This window comes from Danio rerio, chromosome 13, assembly GCF_049306965.1.
Source record: "Danio rerio strain Tuebingen ecotype United States chromosome 13, GRCz12tu, whole genome shotgun sequence".
NCBI classification, from domain to species: Eukaryota; Metazoa; Chordata; class Actinopteri; order Cypriniformes; family Danionidae; genus Danio; species Danio rerio.
The window spans coordinates 14,457,612-14,479,692 of NC_133188.1; the positions used below are offsets into that span (position 1 = coordinate 14,457,612).

Sequence of the window (22,081 nt, forward strand, 5' to 3'; positions counted from 1 at the left end):
AAATAATGTGCCATCTTTTTGTTTTTAGGAAGGAAGCAATTCTGAACTTTGTATTTCTAATTTTACCTCACTTCCTGTCTTTGTTGGTTTGTCCCAAATTTGTGTAATGCACGCCTGTGGATTTATACATTGCCGGTGACCTTTAAGAACTGTAATTGTTGCTTTATTCAAACCCAGAAATGTCAACTCAAACTCTGTTTGCACTCACTTCAATTTTATAAGAGCTCGAGTTGTAATTTATACTCTAAAACTATCATCACCGCACATTTAACTGTATTAAACGTTTACTGTATTAAAGCAGCCTCCAGAGAAGAAGTCTAGATTTGATAATGGGTATTTGGATTTCTGACATGTGATTTGCCTTCCAATTAGTGCAATACACTTGGCCATCTGATCAATCGGAGAAGAGTAGGCTCTCAGAAAGAAGTTTAGAAAGACATGATCCTTAAATCAACATATTATTGTTTGTTGTTGTTCTGTTTTGCTGGACGATTAATTAATGGCGACATTTATGAGCATTTTTCCAATAAAGTTACTGTATTTTCACATAGTTATAGTCCAATGACATGCTATCAAAATCAAGTTTGACTGATTTAATTGGTTATAATAAAAAAATGAAATTGAGATAATGGTGTTGTGATGATGTGCTGTTTGTTTGGCTTTTCAATGAACTTAATGAACTCACTTCATTTCTTAGGTCAAGTGTTTGAAATAAATCCCTCTGTGTGATGGTTTAGTATAGTCGTGATTTATTAGTCCCACTGATTCACTGAAAACAGTTACATCTAGGGATGTCCCGATACGTTTTAACTTCTGATATGATACCGATATTGGAGCCTTTAGTACAAACCGATACTGATACAAATCCGATACAATAATCAGCACAAATCATGAATACTTTACTTTTACCTATTTCGTTGAGTGGAATGAATGAACGGCTAGATCAAACTGAGAACAAAAGTCAGCAACATTATATGGGAAAAAAATTACCAATTTATTAACTACTAGTTGCATAAATGTGAACCTTTTACATAGGAATATATAAAAAAAAAAGAAGTAATGAATAAATATTAAGACCCTAAAAAATATCTGGGGCGAAGCAGTGGCGCAGTAGGTAGTGCTGTCGCCTCAAAGCAAGAAGGTCGATGGGTCGCTGGTTCGAGCCTCGGCTCTGTTGGCATTTCTGTGTGGAGTTTGCATGTTCTCCCTGCATTCGCGTGGGTTTCCTCCGGGTGCTCCGGTTTCCCCCCACAGTCCAAAGACATGCAGTACAGGTCAATTGGGTAGGCTAAATTGTCCGTAGTGTATGAGTGTGTGTGTGAATGTGTGTGGATGTTTTCCAGAGATGGGTTACGGCTGGAATGGCATCCGCTGTGTAAAAAAACAAAAAAAAAAAAAAAACTTGCTGGATAAGTTGGCGGTTCATTCTGCTGTGGCGACCCCGGATTAATAAAGGGAGTAAGCTGACAAGAAAATGAATGAATGAAAAATATCTTAATTGATTAAACAAAAAAATATATTTTTAAGTTCAAAATACTAATTAAAGGTCACTTCCGTTATTTTTTTTTTTTCATCAGCAAATGGTAGACACAGCTGAGAGCAGGGACATAAGAAAAAATATATTGTTAACTGACCAACTGCTAAAAGTTGAGTGTCCAAAGTTTAAATTTCACACAGCTTCTTGATGAATTTTTGATCCAGTTTCGAGCTGAAAAATAAATTTCACACTGGCGAGCAGAAATAAGGAGTTATTGTTATAAGTTATTGTTAAGTACAAATATTAATAAAATAAAAATAAATAAAATAAAAATGTACAGTATGGTTGGTACAAACAATTACATGATCAGATTTATTTAATCTATGTTTGTATCATAAGAAGATCATGGCTGTATCAATGTTCCCAAACTAAACCTTATTTATTTTATAATAATATATATTGCACATCTTGTTTTTAACATAAATATACTTGCAGTAGCTGGATTGAAACACACCTTTTCTCCACAGCACATACAATAATGTGACTTTTAAGAATAACTTTATTTTTCAAAATTTGTTTTATTTGCATAATATATTGCACAGATTCCACCCTATACTGCCCACATGGGAAAGTACGACAATGTAAATAAAGACAGAACTGCAAACTTGTGTGCAAAGCCGACACTGTTTATCAGAGCACTTTATCTTTCTGGGCTTTTTAAAGAAGTTAAATATGGGAATGCCTCTAATTAAATTTTCCTTCTGCCCAAAAGTAATACCATTCTTTCTTTTAAACTTTAATGGCCCTCAGTCACACAATGATTTCTTTTTCTTTTTAAACAGACAATTTAAACAACAAAAATGTTTCTTTTCCGCGTGTCCTCGCGCTCTTCTCAAAGCTATTACCAAAGTCAGAATGTTTTCAGCGCGTCTCTGTGGGTGTACAGCAGCAGAGCATCCGAGTCTGTGGCGGAGCATTCTCAGTCTCACAGAACCGGGCCGCTGAGGTGAATTCTTATGTGTGGGAAGCGCTGGTGTTGAATTGGGTATCACACTGGATGAACCACCATATGCCATGACCGAATTGTAACGCAAAAGTTTTAAATGAGGCTTGCACAATGTGCGCTACGTCGCCATTCGGTGCCTTGCGTTGCTTAGCAGCGTATACAAACCAATGTAAAGATTGCTTGACTTGAATTAAATAAACAAGAAATGTGATGTTAATGATAGCGTCAGAGTGTGCAGAGCATTAAACCTTAAAGGTACTTTGCTAGCAAGCAGTGTTGTGATCACGCGGGCTTTTTATTTTTTTTTGCAAAAGTTTACATCACAAAACTGAGAACAATCATCATCGCAAGGCATATTTACCATAAAATAAATAAAATAAACTAAAATTGTTACAACTGCAACAAGGAGCAAGGAGCAGTACTAAAAACATGCATCAAAGGAAAACAAAACTTTAAACAATAAATATTCTGAAAATGAAGTACAGAGATCTTTAGTTATTTTACCATGGTTTCTGAATTATTTAAAGCTTTGAGCCACTTTCTCTACCTCAGAAAGAAAGCATGTAGTTGGAGAAAATGTGGTAAAATTGGAGATCATACCCACATTTTTGGGACTGTTCTAAGATTTTGGAAAAATTTGATATTAAATATAGAAATACCACTCGATCCAGTCATGCGCTTAATGGGAGCACTGCCCAAATAAATGTTTGATAAGGAAACAAGATTTGTCCTAAGGATATTATTACTGGTTGCAAAAAAAAAAATGATAACAGTACATTGGATGGAAGAAAGCTCTCCAAAGGTGGCTCAGTGGATTCAGAGACTTAAACAGGTCTATATAATTAAAAAAAGTAATTGCATGTCTACAATTGAAGACTGACATTTTTCTGAAGTGGCGGAAAAGTATTATGACATATTTAGAGGTTGCTTAACCTCACCGTATCATCACTGTAATTGAATGTAACTACAATGCAACGCAATGTAACTTGATGTATAAATGCATCTCCTGAGAAGTAATCATTTTTTTTTTCATTTTTTATTTATCTTTTTATTCAGTTTCTTTATTTATTTTATTATTATAGTTTATCATCATTATTATTATTTTTTTTTATTTATCCCCTCTTGTGTAAGGGGTAAAACTGTTGGGAAATGGGTTGTTCTGTAAAAAATATATAGAAAAATCTTTAAAAAAAAAAGTAAAAAAAAAAGAAAGCATCTAAAAGAGGGTCTGCATTTTTTCCACTTACAACAATGAATATGATATTTACCCATGAGTAAAATAAAGTTCACAACATCAGAGAAAGACAAATGTAAATCGCCTTTGCAAAATAAAATATTCTCTAGAACAATAGGGGGGACTGAAATCATCTTTAATGAAAGCCAAGTATGGATGTCAAACCAGAATTTAAAAGTAAATTCACAAGAAAAAAAAAAAGTGATCGAGTGTTTCTGGAAAGTTTGAGCAGAAGCTACACCTGTCAATATTAAAGTTAACTCTTTTTGAATAAACACATTCACAGGATATATCCTAAATAAAATTCTGTAATGAGTTTCCTTAACCTTAGGTGCTACAGGATATTTAAGACAAAAGGTAAAAGCTTTGTCCTCTACTAAGAGTTCAACAACTCCCAGATGATAACAGTTATAATCACCCATGATAATGCGTTTAAATTCTTAGTAAATAAGCTTGCTGTTTCATTTACTCTTGAAAATATCAACATTTGATATTTTTAAAGACGGAAGAGAAATTACAAGTGTACATGAGAGATCAAAATAATTACTTTTAATTAACCTAAACAAAGCAATAGGTTTTTAGCCTCACAAATTTTAGTATAACCTTTATTTGTGATTCTAACTCTATATTTATTTAAAAATTCGGTATGAGATAGTAGCAGTCCATTTTCGTCTAACAAATGATTAATATCACGTGGGCTTTGCACGCTGGCTCTGGACGCTGCTGGATAGAATAGCTGTAACGGAGTTTAGAGCGCATCAGACTGCTTATATCAGAGATTTTCAATGCTGTCCGATATATATATATTTGGATTGATACCTATATCCTATTAATACAGACCTATTTTCGATATCAATATCAGATCGGGCCATCCCTAGTTACATCTGCTTATCATTTAATGATGTAGCAATTTCGTGGGTTTCTTTTTCATCTGTATTTGGATTTTTCACATTAGAGCACTAGGGCTGGGCAATAGATCGGAAAAGAATCGAAATTCTCATTTAGAACCTATATAGTCGATCAAATTTTACCTGGTCAATTTTTTTCAAATTACTTTCCCTGTTGCATGTTGAGTCACGTGACCCCACTCTAAGGCTTATTTATACTTCTTTAAAAGCATGGGTATGGTCTGGCACAGCCTTTGTGAGGTCGGATAATTCTCACATCTTTAAAAAAAAATGTGACTACATATTGCACATTTGCACTAAGTTGACAATGATTGGAAGCTGTGCCAGAGATACCTTGAGACAATATTTTCTATTACAATAAAATCATTATTTACATTAAAATATTTGTTTACAGAAGATGGTAAGGGTATATTTGCACTGTTTAAAATATTATTTACAGGAAATACAAGATTAATTGCATTTAGTAGAGATGCTGCTTATTTTCTACTTATAATATGAAAAACTGTGAAAATAATAAATTTTAGTTCCAAAGATTTTAGTTATTTATTTTGTTTAAGGCAATCGGTGTGTTTTAATTTCAGTTGTTCAACGTTCAAAATCTCTTACTTAATATGTAATATGTGAGCATATTTACTGTACAAAGCCTGTCAGTGAACTGTGAGGGCAAAAATATAAATAAAATAATTGTTTAATTGAATCGTTTCAGTAATGGGTGTCAAGTTAAAATGTTCAATTAATCAAAATTTTGATTTTAGGCTAAATCGCCTAGCTCTAGAGAGCACCCTCTGACCTTTGAAAGAGATTTACCACTGATCACACAATTTGAATTTTTTTAGGAAAAGACCTCCGAAACAAAATCTCGATGTTTAAAAATTGGTATATTATGACCATTTTAACTTGCACGTCAGGGTTAGTTCAGTTAAATACAGTTCTTTTCACACAGGACTGAACATTTATGAGCACATGCTGTGTAAATTGTGATGCAGAGTGTCTAGGAGTAAGTCACCATTCCTGATGTTTAATTTTGGTCGCTGTTGCTATGATTCAGGGAGTTACTCACAAGGGTTATGACAATGTAAAAGGGGCATGACATTGGTTATTTATACAGAATAAATGTTGAATAATGCAGTTGTTTGCATTCTGTATGTATCATAGTAGTTCTGTGAACATTTCGAGTCATTCCAGTAATCTCTTTATCATCATTTCTGTTTGTAAATGTTTCAAAATTCACTCACAGTTCTGGGAATGTGTAGATCTTTGGTTTCTCTAATTGTTTCCTGCCTCTCTTTCCCCTTCGCATCTCTGCTCCGACTGCAGGTCACTCTGTCTCTGCTGTTGTTTGTGTTTGGGTGAAAGATGGTACTCTGTGTACTGAAAATGTTTGTCCCATGGCTAAATTTGCTTGTGTTCTAACAATGAGCTTGATTCTGATTAATGCTGATAAACCAAATATACAAAGTCCTTGGATGTAGGGTGGAATTATACATTGAGTATATATTTAGCTGACTTCAAGTGGCTTATGATGGTATTAGGTGGCTACAGTGAATGTTTGAGGACTCGATGTATATTTTATGACTAATGAATGGATAAAGTTAATCACCAAAGGTTGTCATAACTATGTGTGATGCAGAAAATAGAATTGTGCAATACAGTCATCAAAGCAGAACTGTTAGGCGTATAATGCTGAACTCAATGAAATTTGGCACGGATTAATCACAAGTAGTGTTGTATACAGTGACAGTGTAGACTTGTGTCTGTGAATGTTAAAGCATAAAAGACCATTTAAAGATGAATTTCTGTGTGTCTGTGTGAATGCATTGCACATACTCAAACACGTGTGGCTCGCATGGCTGTTTTTAGCAGCTGTCGTTTCATTGTATGAAGACAAGAATACTTGAACTTCTATGGAGCTGCTCTGAGAGTTGCTTTACCACCATTTGACCATATTGTGTGTGAGAAATCATTGGGATTTTGAGTGTTGACCCAAAATAAATGTATAAACTGACAAAAAATACAATGGAGGCTTTTCACATTTCACATTTTCCCTTTTTACGAGAGGCAATGGGTCAAAATTGGATAAAAAAAAAAAAAGATGTTTATTCCTCTTTCTTATTATCTCAGGCACCTCAATAAGAGATCCTACATGTGATTTGACCACCAGTGGTACGTCAAGTGTAATCCTACAGAGCTGGTTCCAAAGCAAATTTTCAAATCTACCTCCAACCTCCAGCGACACCCAACATCAAACCGGCAACAATCGATGCAATCAAGCCTCAACCTACATTTTTTTTTTTTTTAGAACATTCTGATAAAATTCACGGAAAAATGTTCAATATCAAATTCCATTTCATGCCATCTCTATTACCCTATAATATAATTTATTTTACTATACAGTGTAAAGCCATATTCACACTACCAATGACACAAACTGAGTGACTATTGCAGTGTTTCCACTACAGCAGGGGTGTCCAAACTTAGTCCTGGAGTACCGATGTACTAGAGAGTTTAGCTCCAACCTTAATCAAACAGCCCTGGACCAGATAATCAAGCTTCTACTACAGTTGAAGTCAGAATTATTAGCCCCCCTGTTTATTTGTTATTTCTGTTTAATGGAGAGATTTTTTTTCAACACATTTCTAAGCATAATAGTTTTAATAACTCCATCTCTAATAACTGATTTATTTTATCTTTGCCATGATGACAGAAAATAATATTTTACTAGATATTTTTGAAGACACTCTAAATAGCTCAAAGTGACATTTAAAGGCTTAACTAGGTTAATCAGGTAACTTGGCAGGTTAGGGTAATTAGGCAAGTTATTATATAATGATGGTTTTTCTGTAGACTATCGAACAAAAAAAATCTAGCTAAAAGGGGCTAATAATTTTGTCCTTAAAATTGTTTTTAAAAAAAGAAAAACTGCTTCTATTCTAGCTGAAATAAAACATATAAGACTTTCTCCAGAAGAAAGAAATATTATCAGACATGCTGTGAAAATTTCCTTGCTCTGTTAAGCATCATTTGTGAAATTTTTAAAAAAATAAATAAAAAAGAAAGGGGGGCTAATAATTCTGACTTCAACGGTATGTACTAGAAACTTTCCAGTTGGAGCTAAACTCAGGAGTACACTGGCCCTCCAGGACCTAGTTTTGACACACCTGCACAACAGCTTTAAATCTGCACTCAGTGCTACTGGCAACCAACATTTTAACGGCACTGCTCTGGGGTGTTTAAAATGTTCTTAAGTTGGCTGCTCTCAACAATTCCTCAATGCCACTTTCAGTCTCATAATACACTTTGTTACAACCTCTTTGCTGTTAGTCTAGGGTAAAAGGAATAACATTTAAATGTGTGGCAAGTTTACCATGTGATGGTGGAAGGAAAAGACAAATGAAATGCCAACAAAAGGGATTTAATGTACAAAAGTGAAAACCATTCAAATGACCAAATATATATACAAAAAGCAATAATTTGTAATAGTGAAAAAAAATGTAATAAAGTAGCCAGTTCAAAAAATATTACTTCAACTCTTGAAGGGGACGATAGTGAAGCCAAACAAAAGAAAGAAATATAACAAAACAGTTCGAACCTAAGAGTAACCTCTTACCTTGCTAGAAAGCATATTAAAAACAAAAGTAAAGAACAGTCTTTAGCGCTGCATTCTGTATTCTCTCCTATTATCATCTGTAGATTGAATAAAAAACAAAAGATGTCGTTCACCTCTTACCTGGTGTCTCTAACAATGAATGTCCTACGTGTTCGTAAGATGGAAGTCGTTCGATATCTTCCTTATTCACCTTACTCTCTGAGAAAAGCGTAAACTTGAGAGGTTTAATATGACTGGAAAGAGCCTGGTCATCAAAGTAACAAAATCATACAAAATAAAAATGTACAAAAATCATAAAAGTCTCAAATGTGGGCAAAATGGTGCAAAAGATTTTTGCCCAAAAACATCAAAAATCTAAATCGTGTCAGGAGAAATACACACAACGAGATCAAAGGATCAAACATAAACAACTGCATGACTATTTAAGCTGAACTTCCATATAAATGAAATTGTGGCATTGAAGCGTTGCCTGCAGCACTGATTGCAGATTGACGATGTAGTGGAAATGCCTTCATGCTGTAGACCTACACAGATGGGTGTTTGCCACAGATAAGTAGTGGCAATCACAGAGCACGCTTTTTTTAATCGTTTATCTTTGTAATTAAGGCCTTTATGTACTGATTCTATTTCAGGGCTCGAAATTAACTTTTTACTTGGTAGCACCGCTGCTCCCAACTTCAAATATTAAGGAGAAACTGTATAATTTAATACGTTAATATTTGTGCAATAATTCCAAAGTAAATGTCTAATAATTATAAAATATTATTGATGACGAAAATGACTTTAATACTAACAATTATTTACATCTCTCATGATCATGCTGTCTTGAATGTGCTTGAATGCAAGTTGTGTGCTATAAAAAGTCCTACTGTTACATCATGAAAAATAAATGAATGGTTTGCATCAAACACAAATTTAGCATTGCAGTAATAAATATTTATTTTATACTATTATTTTTATATTTATTTCAATTAAATAAATAATATTTCTGCTACAAAACAAACAAAAGATTATAATATATCATTCAATTCAAGGCTGAGAGCTGCAAAGCAGTCATCAGTAACTAAATAGTAAAATAATATGCATCGCTAGAAAGAATGGACAAAAGAAAGTAAGTAAAGTTTCACTTCTACTAAAAGTTTTGGTTTCGCTTTGTGTTATTTTAAATGCTCAGTCTCGTTATGTGCAGATTTATATTTTTCTATCTTTGTGGAAAGCAGGCGAGTCAGTCGGCCCAATAAATGAGGGGGCTGAGCAGGATTCTCCCGGTGACGACCGGCGCAATTCCGTTCTTTGTTATGAGCCGCATCAGTTTAAATTTAGTTAAGGCAAGCGTCTTTGGTGATGATGTGTACAGTGTTACATTTTACTTCTAGCAGACATTTGCGCTGAGCACGCAGTGAATGCAGCACATCGAGATTCAGTATACTTTTCACTCTTCAGCCGTTTACATTTCCCGCGGTCATAAAAGCTTCCTGTCATCTGACAGCGGAAAGCCTTGAGTGATCGACAGCTAAAATGAACCTATATAGTGGCAGGGAAGAGGGATTCAACACGCTTTTAGAAAAAAATAAAAACACAGTACAACCATTATATGCAGTCGCACGAATGCTCCTAAATATATTATAAGGTCGCATAGCTCAAATTTCGGGCGCATATGCGACCAAATTGGTCGCAGTTTCGAGCCCTGTATTTATATGCAGTGTTTGTCCTCTATGGTTATTCTCAGTGAATATGATTCAGAAATGATGAATTTATTAATGATGCATGCACAAACTTTAAAGGCCACCTATTTTACCCCTTTTACAAGATGTGAGAAGTCTTGTCTACTTCTCCTGCCTTTTATCAGATAAACAGCAGTCAGTAATAGAGGCAGACACGGTAAAGCTGAAATACAGTGCATTAATAAAAAATGCCAAGTTTAATTTATGTATTTGTGGTGGAGTTATTCAAGCCTTTCTGAAATGATGAGTCACACGCAAATGTCGTTGGCAGTACACGCATGCATGTTTTATGACACCAAGCGGCCATGGTGATTATAGCGGTTAAGAACTACATGGCATCTTTACTGTCTTTATAACAATCATGCTCTGTTTCAAAAATGTTTTAAACTTATAAAACATATAACAATCACAAAGCTGTGTAACAACTTTATTATACTTTTTATAACAAATATTTACCAAATACAAAAAAAAAATGTTCTGTGTAAATTTGTATACATGTTATTATAGAAATATGGTGCCTGTCAATTAATTTGATGGGTGGGGAAACTACACTCCTACGTCACGTTGCAGTGGGCCTCAAAATCACTGGGATTTGGGTCCTATTTTAACGTCAGGAAATTTAAAAAAGGGACGTGTTGGGTTTAAATCACTTCAGTATGACTGTGGACACACTATACCTACACACAGTTCTGTCCAAACAGCTTACAAAAGTTAATTTACATCATAGCTGCCCTTTAAAACTCACTTAAAAATGTGTGCATCAACTATCAAAATGCTTTAGTTTTTGCAAAAGTCTAAATAAATAAATCATTTTTTTGGCATGTAAACCCTCCTTTAGTGTTATTTAATATGGCAAGATGACCTAAATATGTAATTGTTACATTAGCTCATCTCCGCTGTCTTTCCCAAAATAAAAATGAAAAGTTCAACAGGAAGTTTCAGCTATGATAAATTAGCATATGACACAAAGAAATGTGTTTTCCCTTGTTTAATATAAGTGTTGAGGCTGCTGCCGTTCTGACTCTCATTACATTACATCACTTGTCTGGGGTTTCATAATTGTGAGTTTCCAGCTTGCAATTACAAGGTTGATAAAGGCTTGAACTGTTTTAATTGTAATTACGGTAATTATGACAAGCAGCCACTAAAGCCGGGTTTTAGGAATAGCAGTGCTGCCCATGAAGATGTGGGGTCTCTTATCTCTGTCTAGTCTGTTCTCTTCCTCTTCTCTTCGTCAGAAGCTGAAAAGTGTGGAAGTGTTTAATTGCCCATCTGTGAAGAACAGGTTGAGTCGCACTCAGAGCTGACTCATATTTCAAGTTCCTCCTTGGTTTCCTGTTATTTTATAAGTTGTCAACCAGCCGTCTTCTGTATCTTTTTTTTAATTTTTATATTTCTGCATATTTTTTCCACTAAAGAATTCAAAGTTAAAAGCTGTTTAATAAAAGTACATAAGTTGTTTTGTGAATATATCTGATCACAAATCTGACTGTTTGGATCACATTGTAGTTTTTTAGTCATGGATCGGACCATTTTTCAGATTAGCCAAAAGGGCAGGAGACAAATGTCATTTGCTTTCTATTTATAACAAAAACAGTACTGCAAGAAACTTTTGGTTTTAGCAAACAGAACTTAGAATCTGTAATGTTATGAAAAGTAAAATGAAGAAATAATCAGCTGAAAAATATTCAGTACTGAAAAAAATTCACTGTTACTACTACTGTAATTGCTAACGCTAAATGTATAAATATAACAGTATAATTTGTTCAACCGATGTTTATTTTTAGTCTGCATTTCCAATAAAGGATTCAATTATTCACTCATAAAACTTTAGGTTTCATTAATAGATATGTTATTTTTGAAGAATTATTTAGTGGCATTTTTCTAATGGCCATCTAGTGGTTATCTATTAAATAATGTAATTGCTGCCTACCAATTTCATTTTAGAGCATTCATTTAAATGCATGTCATGGTGATTTTAATCTTTACCATAAACATCGGTGGTTTTATCTAAAATATAAACTTCTATCCCAGTACTTCTGTGTTATTTGACTGTTTGTGTGTAACAGATTTGAATGCAGCTATTAGAAGGATTAATATAAAAATGCAAATCACCATCAATTATAATTTATGTTTTGTGGGTGTAGAAATCCTGATCTTTTAATGATCAGTCATGCAGCTTACAATGAATGCATTAATGCAGGCTAAACAAATAGTGACAGAAAACACCTTTAATAACCTACGAAACCCAACACTACATCCTGAATAACCTACCACAACTTCTTCTGTCATCATTGTATTTTACAGGAAAGCCTAAATGCTTTCATGCATGTGATTTCATACATCTGAGATCATTACAAATTTAGGATTAATCTACAAATAAAAAAAAAATAAATAAAAAAAAAAACACCGGGAAAACACAGTTTTCAAGCGGTATTTAGAAATAATTAGCAGGAGCTGGGCAGAGGACCTAAGGGATCTTTGGGGGGAAAACAAACTCAAACGTTCAGATATATAGGCCAGGGAAAGTCCGTGTAGAACTTTCAATTATCAATTATCTGTTTCACAGGGAGTCAGTGAAGAGAGGCCTGGATGGGAGAAATATGTTCTCTCTTATTTGTCCCAGTCAAAAAAGAGTGTTGCTGCATTTTGGACTATTGGTTATTAATTAATCTGTTATTATGCTGCTTAATTAAAATAAAGGTTTTCACATTTTATAATCGTGTTTACGGTCATAATTGATCAAATTAATGCACTTTTTCTAAATAACTAAATATTTTCTAAATAAACTAAAAAGCAAATTACTTTGAATTTTGCGAATTACAGTTTATGGATTTGACAATTTAAACAACAAATACAGTGTATTTTACTGTCAAAAGACATAAAAAATTCTATATATGTTCATGACATCCTGTGTGTCTGTTTTAGGCCTGGACTGTTCAATAACTGTACCAGCGAATGTCTCGTTCTGGACTCGTGAGGAATACAGTGGATATGGTTTAGTGCGGGCATCCCATAAGGCTGTGGTTCATGAAGATGTGATGTGGGTTATAGGAGGACATGTGTTCAACTACACACACTACCAGATGGTGACTGCGTAAGTATACACACACTAGCAGAAACTTAAGCAAATTCACATGTTGATAATAATTATATTGGCTGACAGTTTCACTTTCTCCTTTTATACCTCAGGTTCAACATCTCCTCTCAAAGCTGGATGACATTAAACCGGTCTGTCCACTCTGTAACTGGACGCTACGGTCATTCTCTGTCTGTGCACGAGGTTTGTGAATGGATGCGCCATTCTTTAACATTTGTGGATTCTTATAGACTTTTGAAATCATTAGTTTAATAGGGTAAATGCTGAGCTAATTTTGTTCTCATACTGATAAAGTTCCGGTGACTTGTTATTGTGATAAAAAAAAAAAAGTATTATTATTTTTTTTTTTCATTTTATACGGTTCTTTTTACAGCATCGATGTTGTAATGTAATTAAAATGCAATCAGTTAAATAGACTTTGACATTCATTTAGTTGCTCAAGCGAAAAATGAAACAAAAAGCCGTTTACTCGCACGCGCCCGTTAGTATCGGCAGGTTAGCGCAGAAGCTTCATTGAATATACTGGGTTAAAATAAATGCTCATATTATAAAGACATGGTTGGGAAAAATGTAATTTAATGCAGTGCTTCTTATACAATCTGAGACCCACTTTATATTGGATATCACAGTGGAGATCGCTGATTTTGTTTTATTAATCCATCACATTTAACAACTGTTTTAGTTTAATTATATATAACTACAAATATACAGCTGCAATTTCTTTAAATCAAGATTTAAAGAATATTACATATGAGCTTTGATTTTGGAGTTTCTGTATAACTATACATTACATATTATTATCTACTGTATTCAAACCAACTTCACAACTTCATTTGCGCTATTAAAGCAAGCTGTTCTCTTATCTTTCATGGGTGGATCTTTCATCTTGCTGTATAAATGTTTTTAAATCCTTAATGCGTTTTTAACCCTCTGGGGTCCAGGACCGCGTATACGCGTTTTGACCTGTGGTGGCGTCAAACTGCTGAAATGAACTTAAATACACTTTCAGTTTTAATCGTACAGATAAGATCAATACATCAATTGAATCTGTTATGTGTCTACTTTTTGTTGTGTACACTCACAACAACAACAAACGTGTGTGCTTTTGCAAAATAAGGAAAACAAACAGGGTAGGCATTCTGTCTTTTCTCTCTCTGTGAACTGCTTTTAGAAACGCGTCGGTAAAATGCGCTAAAACTCCGCGAATACAAAACACATCCAGATGAGACATGTATTTCTAGAAAGCTTAAAGTGTCTACTTTTAAACGCAACTATGCATGTTGAAAACAAACATTGCTTTATAAAGTAATCGATATGAAACCAACGCTATGTCTAGTTTCTTAGTCTGATCTCATTAGTTTTAATGCGACCACGCCCACGAGGCATTGTTATTTTGTAGACGCGAGCAGACTGTGGTCAGAAAAACACGTCACTAAAATGAAACTCTGCAACTAGTCAACAAAGATGATGAATTATGATATCCATATAAAGCTTGATATGTCTACTTTTGCATTAACCAATTCAAGTCGAAAACAAATGATCTCTTTTTATGTAATCCGTATAAAAGTAAGGACTGTTACGGATTCTCCTTATTCGCCTCATTACAGCAGCATGGTCCCGCCTCTCTGTTAGCACGCTTTATATGTAAATCCAGATATAAAAACAACGGAGGTAAAGGACCAGTGGCAAAGAGAGCTAAAGTAGACAAGAAGTACTCCGAGTTAGCTCAGTAATGAGAGTAATGTTGGTCTGTGTCATGCCGACAAACTATTAGATGAAGATGTAGCCATCAACTTCACAAAATGTTTAAAAACGCTACAAAAGTGGACCAAGTAATTTTGCGTCTGTGAGTCTTCGCTGATGTCAAGAAGAAGGCCAGCGGTTACAGTGAAATAGTGCCTTTTTCCTGCGCTGCTACCCATCACAGGATACTTGTCTGCAAGGCTACATTTCTAAGTGTCCTTTGTAAGTTTATTCTTTAAATAATTACTGTGAATACCGAATGAGAGAATGATAACTTGCGCCAAAAGCTGCTGTGATGCACGCGACTGTTTAAAAGATTTCATTATCGCACATGGTGTGTTTTCACCTGCTTTCTTTTGCTCACAGTAATTTTTTTTAATATGGATTGATTATCATTCTTTAAAATAACATTGCTCTAATATGAGATTACCAAAACTAACTCAGAATCTTATTATTGTAATTCAAACTTTGTATATACTATTCAATATATTATAATATATTGTTTTTTTAACCAATTTAAGATGTTTGACTGTTAAAATAATATGTTGCATTTCAGCATGTTTTTGACTTATTTATAAACTATTTATAGACATAAAGTTAAATAAAAATATCCTGGATTTGAAGAATATTGTGTTCCTGGACTTCACTGAGCTCAAGTAATAGTTTAATTTATAAAATTGTGAATGAACTTGACTGTTGATGTCTTAAATAATAATGTCAAATATCCAACATTTCTCAAAATGGATAAATCAAATTTTGCAACAAAACTCTTCATTTACAAAAAAATAAAATAAAATAAAAAATCAGTAGATTTGCTATGTGTAAGTTTAAAAGTTTGCAGAGTTTTATAGAGTGTACTGACTCTCACAAGTGTATCTCCAGTTATTTTGTGTGATTAATATATTTTAAATAACCTGCAAACAAAAAAGTAAATAAACTTTCCTCTGATTCCTTCTTGAAACTCTTCCCTCCTAGTCACATACCTGTCTGATGGCTCATTATGCAGCTCATTATGCAGGTCTTTGTCTTCTCAGGTGTGACTCACTGCATAGTAATGATAGTTCACGCCTTCCCGCATGAAGCAATTTCACTCATAAAGTGGCTTAAAATTTTAATTCATTATATTGTTTTCTGTGACCAAGTGAACAAGATGATTCTCACATCATTTTGAAGCAAAAACACTAGACTACCAGATCAAGTTCTCAAAAGTCTTGGGCACAAATGTTCTCTGTGGTTTTCACGGCCTTGTTTCAATGACTTCAAAATTTTAGTTTTTCACTGACCACGCATAAACATTTCTTTCTCAAAAACACAAACACATACAAACATTCTGCTTGGGTATTATTGTAGCCCAACTTGTGCTGTTTACAGTGTTATCACACTTTAGCCATTAATATGTTTTAAAGATACTGAAAACAACACAAATGTCAGTGCATGTCAAAACTTCTCCAGAGCCCCAAAACACCCTCAGACCCCAGAGGGTTAAACCTAATCTTTGGCTGTACAATTTGCTGATATTCGAGTCAATTACAATACTGTATTATTCTTCAACACATGCTATTGAATGTTTGCTACCCATGTCCTGCTTTCTTGTTCACATGCTCATAAGCTCAAACTCAAAAGTCAGAGTTAACAGATAGTTTATGACCAGAAACACCGTAATAAACAAAGCCAGATTGTACTGGTTTGTTTTTGTCAATTCAAAACTAATCCTTTAATCTTGAGTTTGTTAAACCACTATCATGGTACATGTTTCATGTTGTAGTTTCCGTCAGTGCATAACATATAAATAATGACTTCTTATGGAAATCCTTTGAATTCATGTTGTGTTTAACTAAGACCTGTGTGTGTAAAGCTTGTGGTTACTTATGCTGTTTGTCTTTGTGTGCAAACATTCAGGATAAAATCTACATGTACGGAGGGAAGATTGACTCCACAGGAAACGTGACGTCAGAGCTGTGGGTTTTCCACACGAGGAACCAGTCATGGGTTCTGCTCAGTCCCCGAGCTAAAGAGCAGTATGCAGTTGTGGGTCACTCAGCACACACTGTCCAACTCAATCCTGATGGATCCGAGCCTGTCATACTGGTGGTGTTCGGGCACTGCCCTCTTTATGGATACATCAGCCAAGTGCAGCAGTACAATATAGGTCAGTAACACACAGTCTTCGCAGTAGGGTTGGTTTATACATTAAAAATATGCATTATTATCACAGTTATTGCAGTTTTTGTGCTAGGCAGCAAATAATCACATCCAAAATAAGACTTTGTTTTAAATAATGAATTTGTGCAGGTTCTGTGTACATTTATATTTATATAAATGCATAAAAACCAAAATATACACATCAAATATATATAAATTGTATAATATGGTTCCGTAAACCATTATAAATAAAGAAATCCTCAAACATGTACACACATTTTTGTAGGTACATGTATAGTGCATCCGGAAAGTATTCATATAACTTTTTCACATTTTTTTTATGTTATAGCCCTATTCCAAAATTTATTAAATTAATTTATTTCCTCAAAATTCTACACACAATACACCATAATGACAATGTGAAAAAAGATTTTTCGAAATTGTTGCAAATTTATTAAAAATTAAAAACCTGAAAAATTACGTATTCACACCTTTTGCTGTGAAGCTCCAAATTGAGCCTAGGTCATTTTGTTTCCTCTGATCATTCCTGAGATGTTTCAGCAGCTTTATTGGAGTTCATCTGTGGTAAATTCAGTTGATTGGACATTATTTGAAAAGGCATACACCTGTCTATATAAGGTCCCAGAGTTGGCAGTGCATGTCAAAGCACAAACCAAGCATGAAGACAAGGGAATTGTCTTGAGACTGGATTGTCTCGAGGCACAAGGCTGGGAAGCTTACCGAAAAAATTCTGCTGCTCTGAAAGTTCCAATGAGCACAGTGGCCTCCATCATCCGTAAGAGGAAGATATTTGGAACCACCAGGACACTTCCTAGAGCTGGTCAGTGATCGAGGAGAAGGGCCTTTGTCGGAGGTGATCAATAACCAGATGGTCACTCTGTCTGATCAGCAGCGTTCTTCTGTGAAGAGAGAAAAACCTTGCAGAAGGACAACCATCTGTGCAGCAATCCACCAATCAGGCCTGTATGGTAGAGTGGCCAGACGGAAGCCACTCCCCGCCTAAAACTTGCCGAAAGGCATCTGAAGGACTCTCAGACCATAAGAAAGAAAATTATCTGGTCTGATGAGACAAAAATTGAACTCTTTGGAGTGAATGCCAGGTGTTACGTTTGGAGAAAACCAGGCATCGCTCATCACCACGCTAATACCATGTAATGGTATTCAATTATAATTCCTCCAGCAAGCACTGGAAGACTAGGCAGGATAGAGGGAGAGATGAATGCAGCAATGTACAGAGACATCCTGAATCAAAACCTGCTTCAGAGTGCTCTTGACCTCAGACTTTGGCAACGGTTAATCTTCCAGCAGGACAATGACCCAAAGCACACAGCCAAAATGTCAAGGGAGTGGCTTCACCACAACTCGGTGAATGTCCTTGAGTGACCCAGCCAGAGCCCAGATCCAAATCTTATTGAATGTCTCTTGAGAGATCTGAAAATAGCTGTACACTGTCGCTTCCCATCCAACCTGATAGAGCTTGAGAGGTACGGCAAAGAGAAATAGGCAAAAATTCCCAAAGACAGGTGTGCCAAGCTTGTGGCATCATATTCAAAAAGACTTGAGGCTGTAATTGTTGCCAAAGGTGCATCAACAAAGTATTGAGCAAAGGCTGTGAATACTTATGTACATGTGGTTTTTTTATTGTGTGTAGAATTTTAAGAAAAAAAAATAATTTAATCAATTTTGGAATAAGGCTGTAACATAAAAAATGTGGAAATAGTGAAGCGCTATGAATACTTGAATACCGGATGCACTGTACGTTATATGTTTGGGTACTGTGCATATTTATTTAGCAAATACACACATTTACTTTGAATTTTATTTTTTTTTTGTGATTAATTTGTTGCCCAGCACTAAAAGTAATATAAAAGTAGAGTGTTAATAAGGATAATGTTAAAAGTCTAGCTGTCTGAAAGTTGTAAGTCACATGATGAGTGATACACATGATACATTTCAAAATTCTATGCATTTTAAGTATTGATTTTTGTATTTATTTATATAAATGCATGTACCAGGAAGGGGTTAAAATGTGTATGTTATCTTTTCAAAAAGCAGAATGAATTTGGTTTGTGCTTCAATGCTAGTTCAAATGCAAAAAAAAAAAGAAAGTCTAAATTAATTGCATAAATAATTGTGCATGCTTACGAACTTACTCTTTCATTTTAGATTTTTGCTTTTTTATAATTGTGTATGTATTATAGCCAACAGTATGCATTTAAAAATAATCTATTTTACTTTAGGTACCAAAAATACTTGAATACAAAAAAGTCTGCTGAAACAGTAATATTTTTCCCCAATGCCATTTTTGTACAACTAACAAATCCTTTTAAGGGAGCCCCTATTCTGCATTATAATAGGTCATATTTTGGTTTTGGGGGTGTCCAACAACAGGCTGATATGCATGCAAGGTCAAAAAACACGTTCATTGTCTTATAATATGCATTTACTTTCACCCAATTATCCCAACGAATCCCTTATTATTTTTTCAGCCATTCATTTGTTCCCAAACCCCTCCTTTGCGTGAGGTTAATCTATGCTGATTGGTTCGATGACCCAGTCTGTTGTGAATGGTTGATTACATTTTTCACGAGATTGAGAGAAATGCCCAACAAGAGCCCAATGCAGCAATGCTTTAAATCAATGCAGTTAAACACCAGCATTTACTCTACTCTTAACCCTAACCCCAAGTATTAACAGCGACACGTTCAGCATTAATCCACACGGTGAAAAAATTTGAACTATGTAGAAATTGACCGCACCACGTGTGTGTAGAAACATCTGATGATGGCCATAGCAACAAACAGCAGGATATTGCAAGCACAAAATGCATTTAAATCAATAGAGGAAGAAGCACACATGACATTTTCAACGTGGTTTTGGACGTAAATGTGAATAGCCTCAAATATTTAACTTGAGAGATACATTACAAGCACTGATCTAGGAGCTATTAAACTACAGAACACGTGACAACAATTTTAATAACACTTTACGCTGTGTTAGAAGGAAAAACATTTACTGGATCTGGAGGAAGAAGAAACTACTCCATACAAACTGTGTAACAGTTACTGACAAAGTCCCATACATTAGTAGTCTTTGCTGATCTTTTCTTTAATAACAAACAGCTGGCAAATTTTGCGCTGCAGGGTAGATTATTGTATCAATCATCAGAAAAATGACAGGAACAAACCCAGCACATGGTTAGCTATACTGTGAGGTTGTTGTGAAATTGAACTTTAACCCTTTATTCCCCACAGCCGCATGTCTGGCTATCTCTCACTGATAGTAATCTTCATATCATGATCAATCCTATGATCCCTTGCAGGCGCGTTCACGTTTTACTGAATTCAGCACTTCATATTTAGCGATGTCTCTTATTGACGTTGATGCGTTCAGGCAAATGATCCAAACAAAGGATGAATCTTTCTTTATGAAATCTTTATCTGACTCGACTCAAATGAATCAATAGTTTTTAACACAGTGCACTTTCAGAATTAATCCTCAGCAGGATGTTTCCATTCACTTAAAGCTGTTACACACTGCATAAATAGTATTTTTCAAAAACCCATAATAGAACCCATAATAGGGGCTCTTTAATAACATGCGTCTATTTTGTTGACATAGCTGCACAATTGTAACCGTATATCATTTCATTTATTTACTTGTCTTTTACTGTGCACTGCACCATTTCCTTTTCACGTTACAATTTCAAGACGGCTCGGGGAATAAATAAATAAATAAATTCAAAATAAAACAGTATCTTTTTAAGAGCAGGCCTCGGGACACCTATGTTCTGTTCCTTTGAGTCTGGCTGTTTGAAAGGAAGAATTCATCCTGTATGAAAGCACCCTAATGCATGTGTCCCCACTCTGAGTCACAGTGAACAGTTGTGACCCACTTTCTGTCTGCTCACACCAACACTGTCATTCATCACAGAATTAAAACCGGGGCCTTTTTTAATATTAGTTTTCAGTCTGTGTGCTGTTTTGAAGTTGCGGTGGAAAAAATAATGCGACTCTTGATGATTGATTGTTGCTGTCATCTGGGCCACAGAGAGGGAGAATTGGGCAAGTTTTCATCTTTTACTTTCATAAAAGTGAATTGATGCCTGTGTGGTTTGAAATGAACATCAAACCGCTGCTAGCAAAAGAGGAGCATCTATCTAGTTGGACTTTTGACTGTGAGTCTTACACATACTGACAGGTTGAATTTCCGTGGTGTAGGCCATGTGCAGTGGTTTTAGTTTAAACTCTTCTGCCCTCTGGTGTTGAAAAGAAAGAGCAACAGCAAGTTGTTTTTTAACTACACTGTTATATATCTGTGAATTAACAGGTTCTGTTTGTTGCGGTTCACACGTAGACTCTTTCACGAAATGAACTCTCCTAAGGACATTTTTAGCAAAGTGACGCCAGGAATCTTTTTTTTAAATTATTACTTATTAACACTTAATACTATTAATGCTTATTTAATTTATGTATACATTTGTTTGTTGATTTTTAATTGCATATTTATTATTGAAATGTTCTTGCCGTGAAAATAGACTCTGTGGCTGACATGGCATTAAATAACAAATACATTACATTTGGATTACATGGTGTTTTCTGTTTATTTGCGATTGTGAATTCCACTATTGGGTGTTTGATGTTAAATATTTAACACCACAGATTAATTGACCTTTATTGACATTTTATTAATTTGAGACAATATATTGTTTGAGAAATATTATTGAGATCTAGGATTAAATATTTTTAGGCAGTTTATTATCAGGCTTTTGTACCTTAATTTACAACACATACACTGACAATATATTAAACTATTAAAAAATATCAATAAAAGTCACTTTTCAGCAATAAAAGCTTTTTGAGCAAATATCAAGATCCCTTAATGCGATCCAGAAGCCTAAATAAGTAGGAAAATCATGAATTCACGAACAAGGTTATTATAGTTTTGCGTTTTTATTTTTATACCATTTGACTTTTTTTCTGTAAATTTCAGTTTTTTTTTTCAATTTCATGTTTTTGTTAGTTTTAGTTTAGTTTTTATTTTGTGAAAACATTTCTCTTTAGTTTTTATATATTTAGTTTCAGTTTTAGTAATTGTAGTAAGGCCTGTCTTTATTTTT

The 22,081-nt window shown here is 34.6% G+C and overlaps 1 protein-coding gene across 2 annotated transcripts in view; it reads left to right on the forward strand.

Annotated features, from left to right (window-relative positions):
• Positions 1 to 22,081, forward strand: part of atrn (attractin) — a 176,170-nt gene that overhangs the window by 47,960 nt on the left and 106,129 nt on the right. For both annotated transcript variants that reach the window (XR_012388707.1, NM_001353962.1), the window contains exons 6-8: positions 12,885 to 13,053; positions 13,149 to 13,239; positions 16,699 to 16,948. Coding sequence is in view for 1 of the 2 variants with exons in the window: in NM_001353962.1 (NP_001340891.1) it covers positions 12,885 to 13,053; positions 13,149 to 13,239; positions 16,699 to 16,948 (510 nt within the window). In the remaining variant the exon portion in view is untranslated. The remainder of the gene's footprint in view (positions 1 to 12,884; positions 13,054 to 13,148; positions 13,240 to 16,698; positions 16,949 to 22,081) is intronic.